Source organism: Manis pentadactyla, chromosome 13 (genome assembly GCF_030020395.1).
Source record: "Manis pentadactyla isolate mManPen7 chromosome 13, mManPen7.hap1, whole genome shotgun sequence".
NCBI lineage: Eukaryota > Metazoa > Chordata > Mammalia > Pholidota > Manidae > Manis > Manis pentadactyla.
The window spans coordinates 35,773,168-35,799,048 of record NC_080031.1 but is presented as its reverse complement, the minus strand read 5'-3'; the positions used below and the strand labels follow the sequence as shown (position 1 = coordinate 35,799,048).

The window sequence follows — 25,881 nt, the reverse complement described above, 5'->3', positions numbered from 1 at the left end:
GGGAAGTGTCTCTGTCATGCTTTGAAGCCACAATAAGTAACATTTTGCCCTTTAACTTTACATTATGTTAGATTGTGTTTTTTTTAAATGTTGATTACTGATGTTCTTCATTAGCATAAGCCCAATTTTCTGAATTTCATTTCAGCTGCTCGAGAGAATTTTTTTATTACAGATGCTGAAAGCAGGAACTACTTTTCAGATCTGGGAATATGCTGCGAAAGTATTCATGATTCACAAAAGGAGAAAGCTGCATTTGTAAGGTTCATTTATTTAAATTACACTCCAGGCAGTAAAGGTATGACAGCTTATATTTCATTTTACAGTCTACACTACAATCTTTCCCAAGATTCATAATGTAGCCCAGACAGTATTATTCTCTGTTGTCACATGCTAAAAACACAAATATTAAAACATTAGAAAAAGAAAATTTTTGAGTACTATCCTATCCCAACAAGAAACTTCAATTAGTAAGTAAATTTCCCAAAGAATATATTAAAATAAATTGCGGCCCACACTTGCACTTGTAGCGCCATCAGCTAAAAAAACTGTTTTCACAGAGAACGGAATGTTCACAGAAGCAGCTAGGCACACAACACACTAGTTAATCTCCAGAGATACAGCACAGGCAAAGTGGGCTATTCAAAAGAAACACTGCACATCTTACTAAAGTCAGTTAACCTCCTAGAGGCAAAATCCAGAAGAATTGAACTGTTCCAGCACTCTTATCAACCAACAATTACAATGTAAAACTATACAACATATTCTTAGAAAAAAGTCAACAAAGAAACAGAAGGAAATTTTTAGTCCACTGATGATCTAGAACAGGGGTCAGCAAACTACTGGACCAATGCAATTTGCTGACTGTTTTTGTAAATACAGTTCACTGGTACACAGCTACAAGCATTAATTTATGTATCATCTCTGTAGTTGTGACACAGTCTGTAACAGGCTTTGTGGGCCACACTATCTGGCCATTTTCAGAAAGTTTGCTGACCCTGTTCTAGAAGACTCTCAATTATATTCCAAGGAATACTTAGCAGCCACAGCAGATGACCACGGTTCCTCTATTTCCTTTTCACTTTGTCCCCTTTCTGTTCTTAGGGGTGAAAAAAATCACTCCTGTCTTCCCAAACCCTCTAAAATCTGTGTCATTCTTCTGGAAAAAAAAAAACAGATGCTTCAGTGACAATTGGTGGAAAAGTTGGAAGGAGCACAGGGAAGAATAGGGTAGATATTACTTAACCACCCTCCTATACTTCAGCTCTCTCTCTTCTTACAACTGTTATTTCACACAAAAGCGAATAATGCTTTTACATCCTGAAAGCCAGAGAAAAGTATAAAAACTTCCTAGAATCTTCCACCTATTGCAATCAAGAAAATCAATCTGCCTCAAATGACACCAAATTCTGATTAGGGGAGAAAAAAAATCTGGATTAGATTGAGGAGTTCCTATATAGCATAGCTGATTATGATAAAAGTCTGAATGAACCCCAGGTGCAGAGAGTTTGAGTCATTCAGCAACAGTGAAAACAGTTGCTGAATTAAAACAGATCAACACTCCTCAATAAGCTTCAAACCCTGACTCTTCCCAACAGCCCCTCCAACACATACCCACTATGTATGAGGTAGAAAAAGCCACCAGTCCTCCAATGGCAGAGAAAACTGACTGATACCAGCAGTCCCTACTGAAAAAGCTATGCTTCCCTGGTGTGCTCCCTGAAGCAGTACGAGTGCAGAGGCATTCCAGCAGGACAGGGGATTTTTTTAATGACATCTTATGGCTCAAGGACCCCTCATCAGCCAAAGCTCTCTTAGAACTGTACCACAGCTGAGGCTTTTCCTACTGGCTCCTCCTTCCATCCTCTCTGCATCCTCTCCTTATTTACGTTCCTTCTCCTTCACTTTCACAAACATTTCCACCAATAAATCTCCAATTCACTTAATCTTATGTGGGCATCTGCCTCTCAGACGACCTAGACTAGACTGTATCAACAGCCTCCTACCTGGTCTCTTACCCTCCAGACCCTTTACAGCTTGGATATATTCTCACACTACCCTCAAAGACTCCCCACTGCTTCAAACTAGTCCCTAAACATAGCCTCTAGCTAGTTTCCTACTGTTGCTGAAACAAATTACCACCAACAGTGGCTTACACCAATATAAATTCATTAAGTTACAGCTCTGGAAGTCAGAAGTGCAAAAGGTTCCCACTCAGCTAAAATCAAGTTGTTGTCAGGACCACCGTGGATAAAGTGAAGGTTCCTATGGCCAAGATCCTCACCTAAACCTAAACTACTTGCTATTGTAACTGGCCTGCTGATAGGCTGCTGCTTCCACACCCATAGGCAATTAGCTATTATTGACTGAGTCACTATATAAAGAGCTCTGCCGGATGCTGTGGGCAGAGGCAGAGACAGAGGAGGATTCCAGATCTACAGACCTTGGATGCAGACGTGATTCTAGTGCTTAACCTACCGCCAGAAGAACAAGGCAGGTAATAAATCCTTTCACCCCAAGAATGTTCCATTGTCATTCCTCGGTCTCATTGAATCCATAGTGAACTTGCCCAGGGCTGAAACCCATTGGCAAGACAATAGGCAACTTTGGCAGGATTCATTGTTAACCAAGGAAAATAACAGGCTGCCCTTATGGGAGGGGTGCTTCAGCAGGCTGCCCCTATGAATGGGAAGACAGTCAATGTCCCCCAATGGGTATGTGGTCTGAGGTGGCTTGCCTCTTGGAGGGCTGGGCCCCACCCCAGGATTGGATGCAGACGGAGGTGATACCTGAGGCAGCAAGGATAGCCCTTGGTGTAGTAAGTAGGTCCTTTGAAAAACACAGTGCCCATGAGGCAGTGGGGAAGGTGGGTTGGCTGCTTTGCACAGTATTTAAAAAGTCTACAGATGAAAAGAACATGTTCCTGAAAGAGACACAAGAAATGGCAGCACAAGAACACAAGCTGTGAACTGCTATGGATTCACTGAAGAATGAGATGGCCTTGATGCAAGAGGAGGCAGCACAGGAATGCTGGCTGCAAGGTGCCATTGAAGAGGTAAAAAATTTGTTGGTGACTGAAAGCATGTCACTACGAAGAACTCTGGAGGAGGTAAAGGCCATGAAGGAAAAGGACAGACCCCTGCAAAAAAACACAAGAACATGAGCTGCAAGGTCCAGTGAAGGTGGTAAAAGATTCCTTACAGTATGAGACAGCAGCACTGCCAGGTGCTCTGAAGGAGGAAAAGGCCATGGAGAAGGAGGATGTACTCCTGAGGGAAGCACAGGAAGAGGCAGCACGAGAACTCCAGCTATGAGGTATTGAGGTGAAGGTAAGAGCTGTTGAAGAATGAGCTAGCATTGCTGCAAGGCACTGTAAAAAAGGCAAGACCTCTCCTCTATTGAAAGCATGCCCAGTGGTGGTAAAGAAAATAAAGACACAGCAACCAAGGATTTCTCCAGAAGAGGTGCAGCCCCCTCCCCAGGTCGTGGAGCACTCTACACTCAACCCCTATACTCAGGCTGAGCTGGTGGATTTGGGCTCCCAGTTTAGGCAGAAGCCCTCAGAGTCAATTATCAGCTTGGCTCCTGCATCTATGGGATTTACGGGTGGATGGAATTGTTCTGTCTCAATCAGAGATGGGAAAGCTGGCTTCCCTCACAGTTCAGACTGCCTTGAGGCTGCAATTACAAAGTGCACATCAGACCCCAGGGAATCACTCCCTCCTTGATTGGCTTATGGCTGCACTTCGTGCTGTGTGGCCCAATCACGGTGATTTACCATCCTCTGCTGCTAGATGGCAGACATATGCTGAGCTCCAACAAGTGTTATGGGAGCTAAGCATAAAAAATGCCATCTATAGTCCAGAGAATTATGACTCAAATGAGGAACCTTTTACTTCATAGATGAGAAATGTTGGGCTTCAAATGGCTCCTACATCCCTCTTTGGGTCTCTAGTGGCCATTCTTACCCCTCACTTAGGGCAGCCTGTAAGTGAGGTTACCCATACAGTAGAAGACTTAGGAGAGGCTAAGGAAATGAGAGCACAGAAAGAAATAAGGTCTGCTACTCATAAGAAGAATTTAAAGGTCCCCATGAAGGTTATGAGGACCCAGATGTGGGCTGATTTAATATGGGAAGGAGCAGACAGAAGGAAATTAGATAGGAAATCAAATAGAATCTTACTGGAGCTGTAGCAACAACTGAAACCAGAGCAGCAGTTCCAGCCATTAGAAACAAAGAGGAAGAGCCCAGAGACAGAACCATAAGTCCAGCCTGTGTGTTTGCAAGACTTCCGGCTGGAGAGTGAGCCAACCCTACTTGAACCCACACAGGACCATTGTCTTGAATGAATCCTACCTGGTAGACAAGATTTGCCTACGCAGGTGTCATTAAAACATGTGTCTTCCTGCCCTTACAGTCTTTGTGGACTCAACACACACCATAGCAAAAAAAGAAAACTGCTACTCACTGGGCTGCATGGAGCTCCCTATCTGTACCACTACTAAGTGTGAGTCACGAACTCATCTGAGTAGAACTGGTCTTGAATATAGCTGAAATAACCACCTCAGGCTTGAGGATTATTATAATTTTTGTTACCTGTATCAAAATCTTGTTGTATCTTGATTTTTGTTATTATCTCTGTGTTATTGTTATCCTCTGTTGCTCTTGTGGAATTTGGTTACAATGCTCCAGCTTTCTCGCACAGGGACCATGGCAGAAGATTGAGAGCATGAAGATTCTGAGGTGAGAATCCTGGAGGGGTGGAGTGTGGATAAAGTGAAGGTTCCTATGGCCATGATCCTCACCTGAACCTAAACTATTTGATCATGTAACTGGTCTACTGATAGGCTATGGCTTCCATACTCATAGGCAATTAGCTATTATTGACTGAGTCACTACATAAAGAGCTCTGCCCAATGCTCTGAGCGAAGGCAGAGACGGAGGAGGATTACAGACCTGCAGACTGTTGGATACAGACATAATTCTAATGCTCAACCTATCAAGAACAAGGTTAATAAGTCCTTTCACTCCAAGAACGTCCAATTGTCATTCCTCAGTCCCAATGAATCCATAGTGAACTAGCCAGTAGTTGAAACCCATTGGCAAGACAGCTGCATTTTTTCTGGTGACTCTAGGATAGAATCCATTTCCTTGCTTTTTCCAGCCTCTAGAGCTGCCCACATTCCTTGGCTTATAGCCCCCTACCATGTTCAAAGTCAGCCAGCAACCATCGGTCAAGTCTTCCATCATTCATAGGACTTTGACACTGACTCTACTTCCTCCCTTCTCTGCATGTAAGGGCCCAAGGGTGATAACATTAGGCCCACCTGGATAATCCAGGTGAATCATGGTATTTTATGATCAGCTGATTAACAACCTTAATTACCTGTGCCATGTAACTTATTCATAGGTTACCGGGATTAGGACCAAACACCTTTAGGAGATGAGTAGTCTACCTACAATCCACCTCCCACCATCTCCTCCAAACTCATTGGAAGCCAATTCAGAAACACATACCACACTCCAAGGAGTATTCCTCCCCTCAAAGAACACCATGCATTTTTATTTTTGCATTTCCTCATATTGCTCCTTCTGCCTACTATGTTCTTGCCAAGCTTTTCCATCTAGAGAACACATTAAAGAACTAGCTCCACTCATGGCCACCACACACGACTGGACACTTTGTGCCCTACACAAAGACATCTGGCAAGCCTGAGGTATTGGAGCTGAAATCCAGCACACATTCAGCTCAAGCCTGCACTGAGGGCTGCAACTACCAGGAGGAAGGGTAGCATGCCCAGAGGAAACACTGTTTTTCTAATTCATCTGGCCAGAAAAAGCACTATGCAGGTCAATCTTTTTTTCCCTATTAAAACCATCTTCTAAATCGACAGCACTGTGTATATTTACTACTTTAACATTTGTCAAAATCTATCAATCTTACCTCCCTAGGGACCCAGAGGGACATAGCACACTGTGTCGAAAATGGAAGTTCCTATGGCCAGGATCCTTACCTAACCATAAACTACTTGATGATGCAATTGGCCTACTGCTATGCTACAGCTTCCACACCCACAGGCAATAAGCTATTTTTGACTGAGTCACTATATAAAAAGCTCTGCCCAGTGCTGTGGGCAGAGGCAGAGACAGATGATCACAGACATGCAGACATAATTCTAGTGCTTGACCTACAACCAGGAGAACAAGCCGGGTAATAAACCCTTTTACCCCAAGAACGTTCCATTGTCATTCCTCCGTTTCACTGAATCCACGGTGAACTTGCCCAGGGCTGAAACCCTCATGCAAAACATGCTGTACTAAAACCTGTATGCATAAATGCTGTCAACTGAGGAGCCATCTGGAGAGGGTATGCACCTTAATTAACTAGAGAATAACAAATCTGCTGTGACCATAGTATTATTACTAGCCCTGGCAATTGATTTCATACTGCATTTATGTCTTAACAAAATCTTAAGAAAATAGTTTTAAGATTTAAAAAAAAAAAAAAAGTACCAGAAAAAATTTTCACCAACTTAAAGACTGGTTTTTAAACATATGTGTACTACAAAGCAGTGAAGTGTAATGCTCTGGCATCAGCCCTAGACTACATGAACTTTTTCACTTACTAGCAGTTTAACTTTGTGCAAGTTATCTAACTTTGCTGTCCCTTAAAGTTTCCTCACCTGTACAATGGAAAATATCACAGAGTTGTTTAGTGTAAGGATATGAGAAGTCAACATCTACAAAAGATTGACTAATGGAATTATAATGAAAATGAGACCAAAAGGAATAGACCGATGTTACCAAACAGAAAAGGTCACTGTGCACCAAATACCAACTGAGCACCTATAACACGATAAGCACTATGCTACCAGACTCTGAGGAGAGCTAAGGTCAGTGTACCAATGGTCTGACTTTCAGAGGGTCAGGGTGCTGGGGAAGGTGGAGTTCCTATGGCCAGGATCCTCACTGAACTTAAACCACCTGATGATGTAACTGGCCTGTTGCTAGCCTACTGCTTCCACACCTTAAGGCAATAAGCTATTATTGCACTATATAGAGAGCTCGGCCCAGTGCTCTGGGCGGAAGCAGAGACGCTAGTGCTCTACCTGCTGCCAGAGAACAAGCCGGGTAATAAACCCTTTTCACCCCAAAGAATGTTTTGCTGTCAATTTCTTTGGTCACTGAATCCACAGCGAACTTGCCCGAGGCTGAAACCCATTGGCAAGACAACTGGCAAAAGTCGGCAGGGTTCATTGTTGACCAAGGAAAAAGACAGGCTGCCCTTATAGGAGGGGTGCTTCAGCGGGCTGCCCCTGTGAATCGGGAGACAGTGGATTGTCCCCCAATGGCTATGTGGTCTGAGGTGGCTTCCCTCCTAGAGCACTGGGCCCGACCCCAGGACTGGAGGCAAGTGGAGGTGATACCCAAGGCTGTAGGGTTGGCCCTTGGTATAGTAAGCAGAGCCTTTGAGAAGCAGAGAGCCCATGAGGCAGTGTTGGTTGGCTGCTTCTCACAGTATTAAAAGGGTCTACAGAAGAGATCCAAGAAATGGCAGCACAAGAACATGAGCTGCAAATCTCAGTGGATTCCCAAAAAAGGAAATGGCATTGACGCAAGAGGTGGCACGAGAATGCAGGCTGCAAACTTCTGTGGATTCCCTGAGGAGGGAAATGGCATTGATGCAAGTGGAGACAGCATGAGAACGCCGGCAGCAAGGTGCCATTGGGGAGGTAAACAATTATTTACCAGAGGAGATAGCAGCACTGCCAGGTGTTCTGAAAGAGGAAGAGGCCATCAAGGAAAAGGACAAACCCCTGAGGGAAGCATAGGCGGAGGTGCCCTGAGAACGTCAGTTGCAAAGCATTGAGCTGAAGGTAAGAGACCTTCTGAAGACTGAGCTAGCACTGCTGCGAGGCACAGTAGAAAAGGTAAAGTTTGTAGCAGAGGCAGCACTTGGGGGAGGGGAGAGAAAGGTGCCATCAGCCCCAGAAATGGAGGAGCTGGGGAAGGATGAAGGGGTGGTGCCAGAGGCACTGGCGCCTCCTGTACTGAAAGCAAGCCCAGTGGTTGTATGGAAAATAAAGACCCAGCAGCTGAAAGTTCCCCAAGGAGAGGAGCAGCCCCCTCCCCAGGTCGTGGAGCACTCTATGGTCAGCACCTATACTCAGGCTGAGCTGGTGGATTTGGGCTCCCGGTTGCGGCAGAAGCCCTCAGAGTCAATATCAGCTTGGCTCCTGCATATGTGGGACTTAGGAGTGGATGGAATTGTTCTGTCAGGATCAGAGTTGGAAAAGCTGGCTTTCCTGACAAGTGCAGCCTGCCTTGAGGCAGCTATTACAAAATGCACATCAGACCCCAGGGAGTCACTCCCTCCTCGACTGGCTTATGGCTGCACTTCGTGCTGTGTGGCCCAATACGGGTGACCTGCCATCCTCTCCTGTTAGATGGCAGATGTATGCTGAGTTCAAACAGGTGCTATGAGAGCTGGCATTAGAAATGCCACCTATAGTCCAGAGAATTATAACCCAGATGAAGAGATTTTCACTACTGGGATGAGAAATACTGTACTTCAAATGGCTCCTACATCCCTCTTTGGGTCTTTAGTGGCTATTCTTTCCTCTCCTTTAGGGCATGCCATAAGCGAGGAGACACATACAGTAGCAGACTTAGGAGACGCTGAAGCTGAGGTTTGGCCACCAGAATAACATCTTGCTGCCAGCACCAACTGCACTGAACCCCAGAGACTCCATTGAGTGGACATGGCCTTGCACCTTTCGACACATGGAATAACGATGGCTGGCTCTCCTGGCACCTTGAGGACAAGGCCTGGAAGCTGGTCTCCTGTGTATTCCTGGAATAACAGCAGAGTGGTCGCCAAAGGTCACGGTAGTATATCCTGAACGGTCAGAAGGTAAGAGCATCTTACCGGGGAGTTTTGTTTTATCATTATGGCCAGTGCATGCACCTCCAGTATTACTATATATAGACCCTTCAGTAATCACCACGGGGAAAGGAGTAAAAGTATGGTATACTAGACCTGGAAGGGACCCCCTTCCTGCTACAGTCCTATCACAGGATCACTGTCTTGTATGCATCCTACCTGATGGACAAGATTTGCCTATATTGGTGTCATTGAAACATGTGTCTTATCGCCCCTAAAGTCTTTGTTATTAGGAACCTCCTCTGGCTTGAGGATTACTATAATTTTTGTTACCTATAACAAAATCTTGCTGTATCTTAGTTTTTATTATCTCTAAGTTGTTATCCTCTGCTGCTATTGTGAAATCTGGTTACAGTGCTCCAGCTTTCTCGCACAGTGTCTTGCCAATGGGTTTCAGCCCCGAGCAAGTTCACTGTGGATTCAGTGTGACCAAAGAAATTGACAGCAAAATGTTCTTGGGGTGAAAGGATTATACCCAGGTTTATTTCCAGGTGGCAGGTCAGTCATTAGAATCCCATTAACTCAGAGCGAGTCTGTATGCAGCAAGCCAGTCTGTTTCTGGGCCCCTCTGTCCACACAGCCGTCCTCTGGGCCTCTCTGCACAGTCGTCCCACACAGCCGTCCTCTGGGCCTCTGTCCTCGGTGCTGCCACCACTCCAGCCTCTGCTCTGCTCTCCTGCAGCCTTGCAGCATTGCCACCGTGTCATGCCCAGAGCACTGGGCGGAGCTCTTTATATAGTCAACAGCCATGTATTGCCCACAGGTGTGCAGTGAGCTAGTCAACGACAGCTAGGTGAGAATCTGGGCCACAGGAACTCTCATTCTATCCACACTCCACCCCTCCAGAATTCTCTCTCAATCTATGTGCCCTTAGTCCTCTGCAATGGTCCCTGTGCAAGGAAGCTCAAACATTGTTCTCCAGCCTCTCCAGCAAAAAGTCTTGCAGACACACAGGCCGGACTCGTGGCTCTGTCTCTGACCTCTGTCTCTTTGGTCTCAATGGCTGGAACTGCTGCTCTGGTTTCAGCTGTTGCCATAGCTCCAGTAAGATCCTATTTGGCTTCCCATCTAATTTCCTTCCATCTATTCCTGCCCGTATCAAATCAACCCACATCTGGGTCCTTGTAACCCTCACGAGGCCCCTCAAATTCCTCCTGTGAGTAACAGGTCTTATTTCTTTCCAGGTTCTCGTTGCTTCAGCTACTGTACGTGTCACCTCACATTTTGTAATCACTGCCTCAAGGCAGGCTGCACTGTCAGGGAAGACAGCTTTCCCATCTCTGATCCTGACAGAACAATTCCATCCACCCCTAAGTCCCACAGTCCCCGGCTCAGCCTGAGTATAGGGGCAGACCATAGAGTGCTCCACGACCTGGGGAGGCGGCTGCTTCTCTCCTTGGGGAACTTTCAGCTGCTCGGTCTTTATTTTCTTTACAACCACTGGTATTGCTTTCAATACAAGAGGGGCCAGAGCCTCTGGCACCACCCCTTCATCCTTCCCCAGCACCTCCATCCTGGGGCTGATGGCATCTTTCTCTCCACTCCTCCAAGTGCCTCCTCTGCTACAGTGCCTCACAACAATGCCAGCTCAGTCTTCAGAAGGTCTCTTACCTTCAGCTCAATGCTTCCCAGCTGATGTTCTCGTGCTACCATTTCTTGGGTCTCCTCTGTAGACTTTTTTAATACTGTGAGAAGGAGCCAACCAACAGTCCCCGCTGCCTGCCAGGCACTCTGCTTCTCAAAGGATCTACTTATTATACCAAGGGCCACCCCTACAGCCTCAGGTGTCACCTCCACTTGCCTCCAGTCCCGGGGTCAGGCCCAGTCCTCTAGGAGGCAAGCCACCTCAAACCACATAGCCATTGGGGGACAATCCACTGTCTCCCCATTCACAGGGGCAGCCCGCTGAAGCACCCGTCCCATAAGGGCTGCCTGTCTTTTTCCTTGATCAACAATGAGTCCTGCCAACTACACCAATTGTCTTGCCAATGGGTTTCAGCCCCGGGCAAGTTCGCTATGGATTCAGTGTGACCAACGAAATTGACAGCAAAACGTTCTTGGGGCGAAAGGGTTATACCCAGGTGTATTTCCAGGTGGCAGGTCAGTCATTAGAATCCCATTCACTCAGAGAGAATCTGCAGGCAGCAAGCCAGTCTCTGCTTCTGGGCCCCTCTGTCTGCCCAGCTGTCCTCTGAGCCTCTCTGCACAGTCGTCCTGCACAGCCATCCTCTGGGCCTCTGTCCTCGGTGCTGCCACCACTCCAGCCCTGCTCTGCTCTCCTGCAGCCTTGCCACCGTGTCGTGCCCAGAGCACTGGGCGGAGCTCTTCATATAGAGTCAACAGCCATGTATTGCCCACAGGTGTGCAGTGAGCTAGTCAATCAGGGCCAGGTAAGAATCCTGGCCACAGGAACTCTCATTTTATCCATACACAGGGACCATTACAGAAGACTGAGAGTGTGTAGATTGTAAAGCGAGAATACTGGAGGGGTGGAGTGTGGGGAAGTTGGGGTTCCTATGGCCAGGATCCTCACTGAACTTAAACCACCTGATGATGTAACTGGCCTGTTGCTAGCCTACCGCTTCCACACTTTTATGCAATAAGCTATTACTGCTCTATGTAGAGAGCTCGGCCCAGTGCTCTGGGCCGAGGCAGAGATGCTAGTGCTCAACCTTCCGCCAGGAAAACAAGCCGGGTAATAAACCCTTTCACCCCAAAAAATGTTTTGCTGTCAATTTCTTTGGCCACATTGAATCCATAGCGAACTTGCCTGGGGCTGACACTCATTGGCAGGACACAGGGTGTTCTAGTGGACGAGTCAACAAATAAGATAAAGACGCCAGTCATCACAGCCTGGTGATAAGTGCTGTAATAAAGGTGTATACAAAATGCTACAGACATACAGCAGCCCTGACACCACCTGGGAAGGGCAGGAAGAAAAGTTTAAAAGTCTGCAGGGTGGGGTGCTATTCAAGAGTGCTTATTCCAAGCAGTGGAAAATCAAATACCAGGACAGGCATCAAGGAGCATGGCCAATCCACCAAACTACAAGTTGTTAAATGCCTATCACATCCCACTTGGTTTATGTACATTACTTCATTTGCACCTTACAACACTCTGGGTAGTCAGTAATCTCTGTTGAATGAAAGGAACAGATTCAGAAACATAAGAAACTTAGCTAGTCAATACCCAAACCACAAATAACTTACTCTTTCACTGGATTCGAACATGCTGACATGTTAAAGTGTTTGACAATTTTCCTAAAAGTAACTGTGAGCAAAGGATTTTAATCAGGAGTAAAATGATTGGCTTTTCATCCTGGAAAGAATCCTACCAGCAGCAATAAGGAGGATAGATTAAAAGGGCATAATGCTTAAGAGCCAAAACCAATCAGCCACCTGTTTTCATAACTGAAGTTTTGCTGGAACACAATTACATCCATTTGTTTAAGTATTCCCATGGCAGCTTTTCTGTTACAATGGCAGAGTTGAGTACTTCCACCTTTCTGACCTGCAAAGCTGAAATCACTTACTATCCAGTCCTTACAGAAAAAGTTTGCTGACCCTGTTATAAGCAACAGCCACTACAGTAATCCAGGCAACAGATGATGACACCTTAACTAAGGCATAGCAATAGTGACATAAAGAAGCATTTAAGAAATTTAAGAAGCAGAACAGATAAACCCAGTGTAACTGACTAGATACAAGAGTGGTAAGAGAGAGGTCTCTAGGTTTCTAGCTTGGCAGTCTGCTTAGATGGAAGGGCTGAGATTTGGTACGCTAAGTAAGGGTCCCCAAATATGTCCATACCCTAATCCCCAGAACTGAGAATATTACCTTATATGATAAAAGTGACTTGCCAGGTGTGATTAAGGATCTTGAGATTATCCTCAATTATCTGGATAGGCCCTAATGCAATCAGAAGTATCCTTATTTAAAAAGAGCAAAGTAGATTAGACAGATTACTGGAGAAAACACAATGTGTCCACGGGGCCAGAGACTGAAGTGATTGAGTCACAAGCCAAGGAATGAACACAGCCACCAGAAGCTAGAAGAGGCAAGAAATTCATATCTCCCAGAGCATCCAGAGGAAGCATGACCCTGCTGAAACATCAGCCCCTGCTCCACTTCAGCCCAACCCAGCTGAGTTCAGACTTCTGGCCTCCAGAACTGTGACACAAACATTTTTGTTGTTTTATGCCACAAAGTTGAGTTGCAGTAGCGAACTAATACACAGGATTGTGAATTTAGAAGAAAAGATAATGAACTCAGCTTTAGACTTGTGGCATTTAAAATGCCTATAATACATTTAGGTTAAGACATCCAGCACAGTAAGTAGAAAGGAGATGAAGTCATAAGTACTCAGGGTAGAAGACAAGGAGTCACTGGTATAAATGCATAAACCTTGGGATTAAACAGAGAGAACAGAGTGACACAAAGCAAGAGCTGAGACTATACTAAGCAATTCTAGTCAGATGAAGAAGAGCTGAAAACACAATCCAATAATAATGTACTTACAGTGACTTCTTAAGGTATATATAGCAGTAGTAGTAATAATATAACTAATATGTGTGTGTGTGTGTGTGTGTGTGTCAGGCATTGTGCAGAATGCTTTACATGCATTCTTACTAACTGGCCACAACCAATAAGTTGGCCTTTTAAAGACAAGTGAACCAGGCAGAGTAACTTGCTCAAAGTCACTCCTCTGGGGAGCAAAAGCCAGGACCAAATCACCTTGACTCAAAAGCCCAAACAAACTCGAACCTCTATCTATCCTTACTGTTGATCTCAGTGTATTTAAAGAACAGCTAAACCAGCATGACACATAACTTTAATTCCATAAATGTCCCACGTGTTAAATCCCTGGTTATACTGCACTACAGAGGTGTAATCACTAAAAGGCTGAGTGACGTGGGCAAAGGCCAAAAGACACGAGATTTAGGGGGAAAGGGGTCTGTGACAGGCCCAAGAAGCCTGAGGTGGGAAAGAGGTCAAGAGTTCAAAATAATAACTACAGGGGTACTCATATGGGAACAACAGCTACAATGTGGGATGGTAAAAACCAGAAGTCCAGCTGTTTTAGACCAATTCTTAGATGGGGACAGGAAGCAAGCAGTGAAAATGAGATGGGCACTGGTGGGAAGATGGGCACTGGAGGGAGGATGGATAACGCTGAGGAACGGCATAATGGGTAGAAGCAAAGGCTGTAGAATCAGAAAGACATGGGTCTGGGTTCTAACGCCACACCACCTACCAAGTGTGGGAGCTTAGGACAAGTTTCTTCTGGGAGCCTCAATGTTCTCATCTGTAAAATGGGAATTACACCCAAACCTCAGATAAATAACGTCAGGCACACGGTGAAAGGCTTAAATGTAGGCGTCCTTATTACCACATTGTATTATGTTACTGTAGTTTTTACAAGATTAATCTCCCTATTCTTAAGTACCACTGCAATCCATCATTTCATCAAAACAGTGTGCTGAGGGAAGAGCGAACTGTTCGGGCAAGAGAACTGGGCTGCTGGCGGCTGGCAGCCCACTTATGGGGCCTCTCACCCAACTCCCTTCTCCAGCCCAGCGCACGAACGACCTGCTTCCCAAGTAAGGTCCCCGGTGACACGTGGGCCCCCTCCCCCTCCGCAGCGCAGCACCGCGGTGACACAGCCCCGCTGCCGCTCCCAGCCCCAACCGCCCAGCGCGGGCCTCACCTTCTCGTAGTTCTGCAGTAGGCGGCTGATAACCTCGCGCTCGACCTGCCACTCGGGCTTCTTCAGCTGCTTCCTCAACTGCTTCTTTTGGCTCTGTTTATGGCTGTGCTTCTTCTTCCAACGATTGAAGCTCCTCACCGGATCGGGCCGGGCTTCTGGACTCCAAGAGTCGGCAGTTTTGCCCATCGCGGCGGCGGAGCCCGCACAGATTGGGCCCAGACACGGGAGGATCGCAAGGCCAGGCGGAGGTACTGCACCGAGGAGACGCGGAACTAGCGTGGGACAGAGGACAACTGCGCCTGCGCGAAATCAGGAGCCCGCCCCCGAGCTTTTGAAACCTGAGCAAGCGCCGCGGACAGCAAGGAAAAAGTGGGCGGTGATTGGCTACGTGGAATCCGCAGGGCGGAGCGGAGTAGTCGGGCAGCAGAGGCAGAGAGATCTGAGGATGAGGGCGGGGGTGAGCTGCACCTGGAGCATGCCGGCTCCTTAGATGGACGCATGCGCGCTGGTCCCTGTTACTATGGTTACATTATACATAATACCGGTTTAGCAAGGACACTTTCTCTCGGCCTGGGTTTACCTTGGCAAAGCCTGTGCCACACGCGCGCGCGCACACGCACGCACACCATCCACATCCACAATCTGTGAATTCTAACTATGATCACTGCTTTGCATATTTCAGCCCAAGTAGAAAGATTTGTCCAAAAATCAAACAGCTAGTTAATAACTTCTAACTTCCTTCCTCTCCAGGGTACCTCCCTAGGAATACAAATGACTATTCTGTATTCCTTGTCCCTCTGGGTTTTCTCTTTTTTCTGGCCCCTCAAGACTAGCTTCAGCAGAAAACAGGAGCAAACTCAAATTGAATTTGCTTTAAAATGCCCTTAGGAAGAGAATATATTTGTACATGACATATCCGACAAGGGGTTAACATCCAAAATATATAAAGAACTCACACGTCTCAACACTCAAAAAGCAAATAATCCAATTAACAAAAGGGCAGAGGATATGAAGAGACAGTTCTCCAAAGAAAAAATTCAAATGGCTGACAGACACATGAAAAGATGCTCCACATCACTAATCATCAGAGAAATGCAAATTAAAACCACAATGAGATATCACCTCACACCAGTTAGGATGGCCAGCATCGAAAAGACTAAGAACAACAAATGCTGGTGAGGATGCGAAGAAAGGGGACCCCTCTCTGCTGGTGGGAATGTAAGCTAGTTCAACCATTGTAGAAAGCAATATGGAGGTTCCTCAAAAAACTAAAAATAGAAATACCATTTGACCCGGGAATCCCATTCCTTGGAATTTACCCAAAGAATACAACTTCTCAGATTCAAAAAGCCATATGCACCCCTATGTTTATCGCAGCACTTTTTACAATAGCCAAGATATGGAAGTAACCTAAGTGTCCATCAGTAGATGAATGGATAAAGAAGAGGTGGTACATATACACAGTGGCATACTATTCAGGCACAAGAAAGAAACAAATCCTACCATTTGCAACATGGATGGAGCTGGAGGACATTATGCTCAGTGAAATACGCCAGGCAGAGAAAGACAAATGCCAAACGATTTCCTTCATTTGTGGAGTATAACAATGAAGCAAAACTGAAGGAACAAAATGGCAGCAGACTCAGAGACTCCAAAAATGAACTAGTGGTTACCAAAGGGGAGGGGTGTGGGAGGGCGAGTGGGGAGGGAGGGAGAAGGGGATTGAGGGGTAGTATGTTTAGTACACATGGTGTGAGGGGTCACGGGGAGGACAGTGTAGCAAAGAGAAGGCACGTAGTGAATCTGTGGCATCTTGTTGCACTTATGGACAGTGACTGCATTGGGGTCTGGGTGGGGGCTTGATAATATGGGTAAATGTAGTAACCACATTGTTTTTTCATTTGAAACCTTCATAAGAGTGTATATCAATCATACCTTAATAAAAAAAATTTTAATGCCCTTAGGAAGACAAAATGATAACTAAAAATAGACAAGAGAAAAGTCATTTGCAAATAGTTGGCCATTTAAGTGAGTTGGCTTTCAACTAATTAGTTTTTGGGCACATTTACCTGGAGCGTCTGTTACTGGCTGAGAATGCTGCTGTTCTTCCCAGGATCCTATCTCAGAGGCAACAAAGAATGAAGCCAGCACGAAGCAACTTCAATGACTGGAAAGAGAAAGCTCCTGCTATTCTAAGAGACGTGGTTCCAAGAAGGGATGCTGCGAGGGCTGTGGGGGCCTGGGGTTTATATTGCCTCCTGAGAGGTGGAGGCCCACTATCCCCGGACCAAATAGAAAACTGAACTAATGACATCACAACCCGATCTTAATTGGCTGAAAGTACAATGCTTCATTTGCATAGGCTGTAACCAATCAGAGGTGAGGTCTATCTAAGTGTAATTTTGAATGTACAGGGGCCCTGAACTCTGCCTGCATTCCTCTATCACCTTCCTCATTTGCAAGTAGTTGGCCATTTAAGTGAGTTCGCTTTCAGTGAATTAGTTTTTGAGCACATTTACCTGGAGCGTCCACAGGTAGATACTGGATGGAGGTGAGGACAAAGTGTGGCGGTGAGATAGGTAGAAAAAAATGGAGAGACCAGTCTAATTCCATATACCTAAGTCCTGACAAAATGCCTTGTGACTTGGAGCACTGACGCTGTGAGGCTCCAATACGTCTTGTTTTTCCTGTTCACCTATTGTTCTAACAAGTTTTATAGTGGCTACGTCCTAGGTTTAGAGACCCCTTGGTAAGATAATCAATGAACCAAAGCACAATGTGTGACCTTGCAATATACATTGTGTATATGTAATAAAATTGCACATGTGCTAATTGAAATCCTCCCTATTCATACTAGGTGACCTAATAACTAGTGAACAAATATTTTCCTTCCCCATAATAGAACCTAACCTGATTCTTCTCAGGGCTGACTTTCTCTTGAGCAGCCCACCTTGGTCTATCACGGTGTTTCTCTTTCCTCACTTCTCTAATAAAATGCACTGTTTGCTTGCATACTCCTAAGCCTCCATGTTAAATTCTTGTAACACAGGAAGACAAGGGACTGAGGACCCTATTCTAGCTCCTGTAACAGCAGGGAAAACAAACAGATTATGCTCAAAGTTCACATGCAGAGTGTCTGGGCCCTCAAATACCCTTTCTAACCCCAAATAGCTAGATAACTATCACAACTACAGGCCTATGCCCACAAAGAGAAGATTGTTTTAAGAAGAGGGTGGGTAAGGTGATGTGGAGAATCTGCAACACTCAGGGTTATTACACGTGGCAAAGAGTAAAGTGCAATAAGGGAGGTTGTATAGAAATAGCTATACATACACAAAAAAATAAGAAATAGAAATACCCTATGATCCAGCAATTCTACTTTTGGATATATATACCCATATTCAAAACATCATGATTCACAATAGGCAAAAGGTGGAAACAACCCATGTCCATCCACAAATGATGTAAACGGAATGTGGTACATGCACACAATGGAATACTATTCAACCTAAAAAGGAAGGACATCCAATCACATGCTACAACATGGATGAACCTTGAGGACATTATTCTAAGTGAAATAAACCAGTCACAAAAGAACAAATACTGGAATAATCCATAATATGGGATACTTGGGGAAGTCAAAGTCAGGGACAGAAGTAGAATGGTGGTTGCCAGGGGCTGGAGTAAGGGAGAAATGGGGAGTTACTGTTAAATGAATACAGTTTCAGTTTTGTAAGATCAAAAGAGTTTGGAGACTCACTGCACAACATTGTGAATGTACTTAATGCTGTGAAATGGTTTAAGTGGTAAATTTTATGTGTATTTTACCCCAATTTTTTTAATTTGCATTTAATTTTTTTAAGTGAATATATACAAAACAATGAGGTGCTCAATTCTAACTTTCACTTTTCTCCTAAAGCTGAAGCAGCCAGGCAAATATACACCTCAGGCAAAAAACTGGAAGATTCATCTCTGGGGAAATTGGTTGGCCCAAGAGAAAAACCTGGATATAATGGCATTTGGGCAGTCACCAAAGAAATGGCAAGTTACTACGTCCCCCTAGCTCTTCAGTGAAACCTCCCAGGTAGTAAGTCATTCCAGGTACTGTCGCTTCTCATCAGCCTTACTCAAATATGAAAGAATACCAAAGACCAGCAAACATTTGAGGAAATCCTTTGATTTAAAAATTGAAAACTAAAACTAATAAACCAATGCAGAGAGCAAAAGAAATCTTTTTTTAAAATTACTTTATTAATATTTCTAGAAAGATAAGACATTGTATCCATGAAGAACAGAAACTGCTCAGAGAATGAAACAGAACTCTTCACAGAAGTCATTGTTTGTTATGTAAATCAAAATTTTACCGTAAAATAATATAAAATTCAAAGTTTAAGCACAGTAAGAAACTCAATATCACATTAATAATTTGTAATAAAAATTGTTCACATTTTATTGTATAAAATAACATCTTTTTGATGGTCTCAATGCTTATTTGCTCCAATATTTTGTTTTCTGCAGAAATGACCCCTAGACAGGATTTCAGTCATGACATTGTGGACATTAAGTCGTTTTTAACACATTTTACTCTTGAGACCCTAAATTCTCCACCACCAACCAATATTTACAAAGTTCCCAAAGAGCTAAAAAGGTTTTGGAAATGTGCCTGGTAACTACTACTACAAATATAGGCAAAAGTTTAATGGGGAGAGGGGCTATGCTAAAATTTGGGGGGTAGAAGTGTAATATTAGTCCCTCATGCATTGATATCCTGTATAATACTACTCATCAGTTAGTTTCTATTGTACATTTTTGCATAGTTTTGGTTGTTCACCACCATAATTCTTCAAATTACATACATCTCTAAAACTGTGAAAAGACTAGTATATTCTTTCTGTACTTTAAAACTTTTTTTAAAAGATCACCTTGTTTGAGAAAGCATAGAAGAAATGATACACCAGTAGTGATGAGCACAACTGTCATCCAGATGTTGGTTTGTAAATACCATTTTTTCCAACCAAAAGAACCAGAGTTTTTTGGAGAAATAGCTAATTCCAGGCCAGGGGCAGAGAAAGTGCAGAATGAGCCTGGAATATCTTGAGATGCCAGATAATAAAGTACTCAAAGAATGGTGACAATAGAAAGTAAAGTTCTGTTTATTGACCTAGATGTTAGGTAGAAGAATGTTTTCCTAATAGTACTTCATTAGGCTCTGTAACTGTTTTATGTACTTTTCTATAGGTATGTTATATTTTCAATAAAAATGGTTTAAAATATAAAATTTTCACATCAAAAGAATTATGACAAATAACTACTGAGGAAACATAGGTGTTTTCAAAAGTTTCCTTTGGCTAACATTCTAACCTTTATCTAGAGAATTTATCTTTAAAAATATCAGCAATTGAGGGTGGAGCCAAGATAGGGGTGTGAATAGGGCAGCGGAAATCTCCTCCCAAAACTATATATATTTTTGAAAATACAACAAATACAACTATTCCTAAAAGAGAGACCAGAAGATACAGTACAACAGCCAGGCTATATCTACTTCTGCGAGAACTCAGCACCCCATGAAGGGGGTAAGATACGAGCCACGGCCTGGTGGGACCCGAGCGCACCCCCGACCCCAGCTCCCCGGTGGGAGGAGAGGACTCGGAGCAGGAAGGGAGAGGGAGACCAGGACTGCTAAATACCCAGCCCTAGTCATCCGCACCAGAAGCACAGACACACAGTGCGTGGTGTGCTGGATACTAGGGAAATGGGACAGTAAAACCTGTGAGTGGGTCACCGCAGCCAGTCCCCTGGGACAAAGAAATGCTAGTGTTTTTTGAAAGTCTTAAAGGGACAGGAGCCTCACAGCTGGACAGAAGTATCCTAGCACACTCAGCCCAGCAGCTGGGAATCCCAGGGAACTCCAGGTGCCCTAAACCCCTGGACAGCACAGCTCTGAGACCCCTCACGGCGATAAACAGCCTCCTGCCCATTTCCCCCTCGGGTGCAGCCCCACCTTAGCAGAGCAGCAGCCTGAGAACAGCCACACCCACCACAGCCACGCAGAGCTTCCTCCACAGAAGCCCAGGCAACAATCAGAGACCCCGTATGTGCAGAGCTGCCCAGCACAAGCCACAAGGGGTCACCATTATCCCAGGAGAGGAACACAAGTAGAAAGTGGGAAGGGACTTTGTTCTCCCAGCTGACACACGTGCCAACTGCTCACGACTACCTCTATTGCAATGAAAAGGCAGAAGAATCTGATCCAAACCAGAATCATACAAACATCCTCCCCTGACAGGGAAGCTGGGGAGATAGACTTAACCAATCTTCCTGAAAAAGAATTCAAAATAAAGGTCATAACCATCCTGATGGACTTGCAGAGAAATATGGAAGAGTTAAGGAGGGAGAATACAGAAATAAAGGAATCTCTGGAAGGACTTAAAAGCAGAGTGAATGGGGTGCAAAAGGCCAGTAATGGAATAGAAACCAGAGAACAGGAACACAGAGAAGTTCACGTAGAGAGAGATAAAAGAATCTCCAGGAATAAGAGAACTGTGTGACCAATCCAAATGGAACAATATCCACATTATAGGGGTACCAGAAGAAGAAGAGAGATAAAAAGGGATAGAAAGTGTCTTTGAAGAAATAATTGCTGAAAACTTCCCCAAACTGGGGGAGGAAATAGTTGCTCAAATCACAGAAGCACACAGAACTCCCAACAGAAGGGACCAAAGGAGGACAACACCAAGACACATGATAATTAAAATGGCAAAGATCAAGGACAAGGGCAGAGTATTAAAGGCAGCCAGAGAGAGAAAAAACGTCACCTACAAAGGAAAACCCATCAGACTATCATCAGACTTCTCAACAGAAACCTTATAGGCCAGAAGAGAATAGCATGATATATTTAATTCAATGAAACAGAAGGGCCTTGAACCAAGAATACTATATCCAGCACAATTATCATTTAAATATGAAGGATGGATTAAACAATTCCCAGACAAGCAAAAGTTTAGGGAATTTGCCTCCCAAAAACCACCTCTACAGGGTATTTTAGAGGGACTGCTCTAGATGGAAGCACTCCTAAGGCCAATAGATGTCACCAGAAAAAATAAAAACACAGCAGAAGAAAGCAGGACAATCAAATTCTAACTAAAGGCAAAAAATAAAATCAACTACCCACAAAAGCAGTCAAAGGAAACACAAAAAAGCACAAAATAAAACACCTACCATGTAAAGAATGGAGGAGAAGGAATAAGATGGGAAAGAAATAAAGAATCATCAGACTGTGTTTGTAATAGCTGAATAAGTGAGTTAAGTTAGGCAGTAAGATAGTAAAGAACCTAACCTTGAACCTTTGGTAACCACAAACCTAAAGCCTGCAATGGCAATAAGTACATATCTTCCTATAATCACCCTAAATGTAAATGGACTGAATGCACCAATCAAAAGACACAGAGTAATAGAAAGGATAAAAAAGCAACACCCATCTATATGCTGCTTACAAGAGACTCACCTCAAACCCAAAGACATGCACAGACTAAAAGTCAAGGGATGGAAAAAGATATTTCATGCAAACAACAGGGAGAAAAAAGCAGGTGTTGCAGTACTAGTATCAGACAAAATAGACTTCAAAACAAAGAAAGTAACGATATAAAGAAGGACCTATATATATATATATATATATATATATATATATATATATATCAATCATTACATAATGATAAAGGGGTCAATCCAACAGGAGGATATAGCCATTATAAATATATATGCACCCAATACAGGAGCACCAACATATGTGAAACAAATACTAACAGAATTAAAGGAGGAAATGGAATGCAATGCATTTATTTTAGGAGACTTCAACACACCACTCACTCCAAAGGACAGATCCACCAGACAAAAAATAAGTAAGGACACAGAGGCACTGAACAACACACTAGAACAGATGGACCTAATAGACATCTACAGAACTCTACACCCAAAAGCAACAGGATACACATTCTTCTCAAGTGCACATGGAACATTCTCCAAAATAGACCACATACTAGGCCACAAAAAGAGCCGCAGTAAATTCAAAAACATTGAAATTCTAACAAACAGCTTCTCAGACGACAAAGGTATAAAACTAGAATAAATTGTACAAAGAAAGCAAAAAGGCTCACAAACACATGGAGACATAACAACATGCTCCTAAATAATCAATGGATCAACGACCAAATCAAAATAGATATCAAGCAATATATGGAGACAAATGACAACAACAACACAAAGCCCATTCTGTGGGATGCAGCAAAAGCAGTTTTAAGAGGAAAGTATATAGCAATCCAGGCATATTTAAAGAAGGAAGGATGATTCCAAATGAGTAATTTAATGTCACAATTATCAAAATTGGAAAAAGAACAAATGAGGCCTAAAGTCAGTAGAAGGAGGGACATAATAAAGATCAGAGAAGAAATAAATAAAATTGAGAAAAATGAAACAATAGAAAAAATCAATGAAAACAAGAGCTGGTTCTTTGAGAAAATAAAAAAAGTTGATAAGCCCCTAGCCAGACTTATTAAGAGAAAAAGAGAATCAACACACGTCAACAGAATCAGAAATGAGAAAGGAAAAATCACGACAGACCCCACATAAATCAAAGAGTCACTAGAGAATACTACAAAAAACTATATGCTAACAAGCTGGAAAACCTAGAAGAAATGGACAACTTCCTAGAAAATACAACCTTCCAACACTGATCAAGGAAGAAACAGAAAATCTACAGACCAATTACCATCAACGAATTGAAGCAGTAATCAGAAAACTACCCAAGAGCAAAACCCCTGGGCCAGAAGGATTTGCCGTGGAATTTTATCCGACATACAGAGAAGACATAATACCCATTCTCCTTTTAAGTTTTCCAAAAAATAGAAGAGAAGGGAATACTTCCAGACACATTCTACGAAGCCAACATCACCCCAATACCAAAATCAGGCAAAGACGCCACCAAAAAAGAAAATTACAGACCAATATCCCTGATCATCATAGATGCAAAAATATTCAACAAAATATTAGCAAACTGAATTCAAAAATACATCAGGAGAATCATACACCATGACCAAGTGGGATTCATCTCAGGGATGCAAGGATGGTGCAACATTAAAAAATCCATCAATGTCATCTGAAAGGAAGGGAGCGACACACAGCAGCAATTCACCGGAGAATTCTGCTTTATTGGGGAAAGGTGCTGGGTTATATAGGAAGGGGCATGGGGTGATTGTGGTATTACTTCTATGGGGCTGGTGGCTATTGGCTAGGTGCTGGGAGTGGGAGTGGGGAGAGAGGTGATTGGTCTTTAGGTGGTGCCATCGGGAACTGAGGACCCAGAAGAGAAGCCAGAAGTTTGCCATCTTACTGGTGGGGGCCCTTCATTCCCCCCTTTCTCCTCTATGGGGTTGTGGACGTTGCTTTCTTTCTGACTGCTTCCTGCTGAATGGGGGCAGAGAAGGGAGTGAGGGCTTGAGGATTGGGGGAAAGGGTTGATAGGACTCCCAACAGTAAGGAAGAGTAGATGTGGACTTCTTCAGGTTGGAAATCAATGAAGGCTCTTTGTAACTATAGGTCAAGGACTTGTTGATTCCAATGGTGCCAAGAGGATATGGGTGCCAGAAGCCAGGCGTCTGCGGCCATTGTTTCCAGGAACACTTTCCAGCGGAGAGAGGGGTCCATCTCAGCGTGTGGTGAGGAGGTTACGTGAGGGTGAGGGATCTTCTGTGGCCAGAAGCTGATAGTTCCTGAGTAAAAGCTGGTTGAAAGTTTGATTAGAGATTTTTCCGACTTGGGTTTGATGAACTTTATTATACAAGGTAAGAAGAGACAGGCGAGAAGAATGATTATTATGGGGCCTGCAATGGGCCACAGCCAGGTGAGGAAGGGGTTTGTTAGTATTGAAGAGAATGGGTTGGAATTGGAAGCAGAGTGGAGGCTGGAGGCAAGGTCGGTGAGTTTGGTAATGTCAGTTTCCACAATGCCGGATTCATTGATGTAATAGCAGCACTCTTCCTGAAGGAAGACGCAGGTGCCGCCCTTCTCGGCTGTAAGCAGATCTAAGGCCTGCCAGTTTTGAAGGGTGACCTTAGCTAGTGAAGTGACCTGTCTTTGGAGAGAGGCTAGGGAATCGGCAGTGGATGTCAGGGCTCCCTCAAGTTTGTCATTGAGATTTCTAATTGCCCATAGAGAGTGCCTCAAGGCTCCTCTCGAAAACCCTGCCCCAGTGGCTGAGGTGGTCAAAGAGATACCGACCATGATGGGAAGGAAAGCAGCCCTTTTTGTGCGCAAGGGCAAGGGAGGTTGGAGGTTAAGAAATTCTGCCATGTTGTAAAGTGTAAGCTGTGGGATTAGGGTGAGGAGAATGCAGGGTATATCGGAGTTGGGAGGCAGTGAGTTGAAAAGACTGCCATTACACTAAAAGAAGTGTCCCGGTTGAGTGAAAGTCTTAGAGCCGGAGGTAGAGGTGTAGATAGAGAGGCAGTGAAGTGCGCTGGAGGGGGGTGGAGCTGGGCCTACACAGTGGTGGATGGTGAGATTATCTGCGTATTCTGGTTCCCATAGGGGTATGTCTGCCAGGGGGCGAAGGGCTTGTCCTTCTGCATGGAAGGAGTAGTTGGAAATACTAAGGGGCACGGTGGCTAGCAATGGGCGCTGTAGTGATGCGGACAAGAAACAATTGGCGGTGTTGAGGGTGTGGTTGAGAAAGATGGTGGTGTCTTGAAAAAGCTGTAACTAAGAGTAGGAGGAATAAGAAGATGAAGAAGTGCCATCAAGAGTTTGGATAATGACTTTTTCGGAATGTCCGATATCTGATGCAACTTGAGAGATCTGGGAGTGAGAGGAAACATACTCTCGAGAGATATGAAGGGTACCGTGGGGGGTCAAGGACCCCCCATAGTAAACTGAGGCTGTGACCCCGGTGGCCCATCGAGAGTCCTAGGGATCTGGGATTGATAAGGAGAATGAGCCGTTGGGGTATTTCATGAAACGGTTGGAGGAGTAATACTGTGGGTACTGGGAGTTACTCATGTAGTGAATGGCTCAAGACCTGTAGGGACATCCCCCGTAGGTGTCTGGCCATCGCCTGCAATAGGCTTGTCTTTTGTCATAGGGGAAGCAGAGGTAGGGAGAATAAAGGTAGCTGCTAGTGAACACTTTGGTGGAGGGAGTAAAGTGGAGGTATAAAGGCTCAGAGCAGCCTTTCAGAGGGCAG

At 44.3% G+C, this 25,881-nt stretch overlaps 1 protein-coding gene across 4 annotated transcripts in view; it reads right to left on the bottom strand.

Moving 5' to 3' along the window:
- Positions 1 to 14,943, bottom strand: part of DDX10 (DEAD-box helicase 10) — a 365,179-nt gene extending 350,236 nt beyond the window's left edge. For 3 of the 4 annotated variants that reach the window (XM_057490690.1, XM_057490691.1, XM_057490692.1), the window contains exon 1: positions 14,649 to 14,943. In XM_057490690.1, the coding sequence (XP_057346673.1) occupies positions 14,649 to 14,834 (186 nt within the window). In that variant the 5' untranslated portion in view covers positions 14,835 to 14,943. The remainder of the gene's footprint in view (positions 1 to 14,648) is intronic. The other variant, XM_036895696.2, reaches the window with a different exon arrangement.
- Positions 14,944 to 25,881: the final 10,938 nt, after the last annotated feature.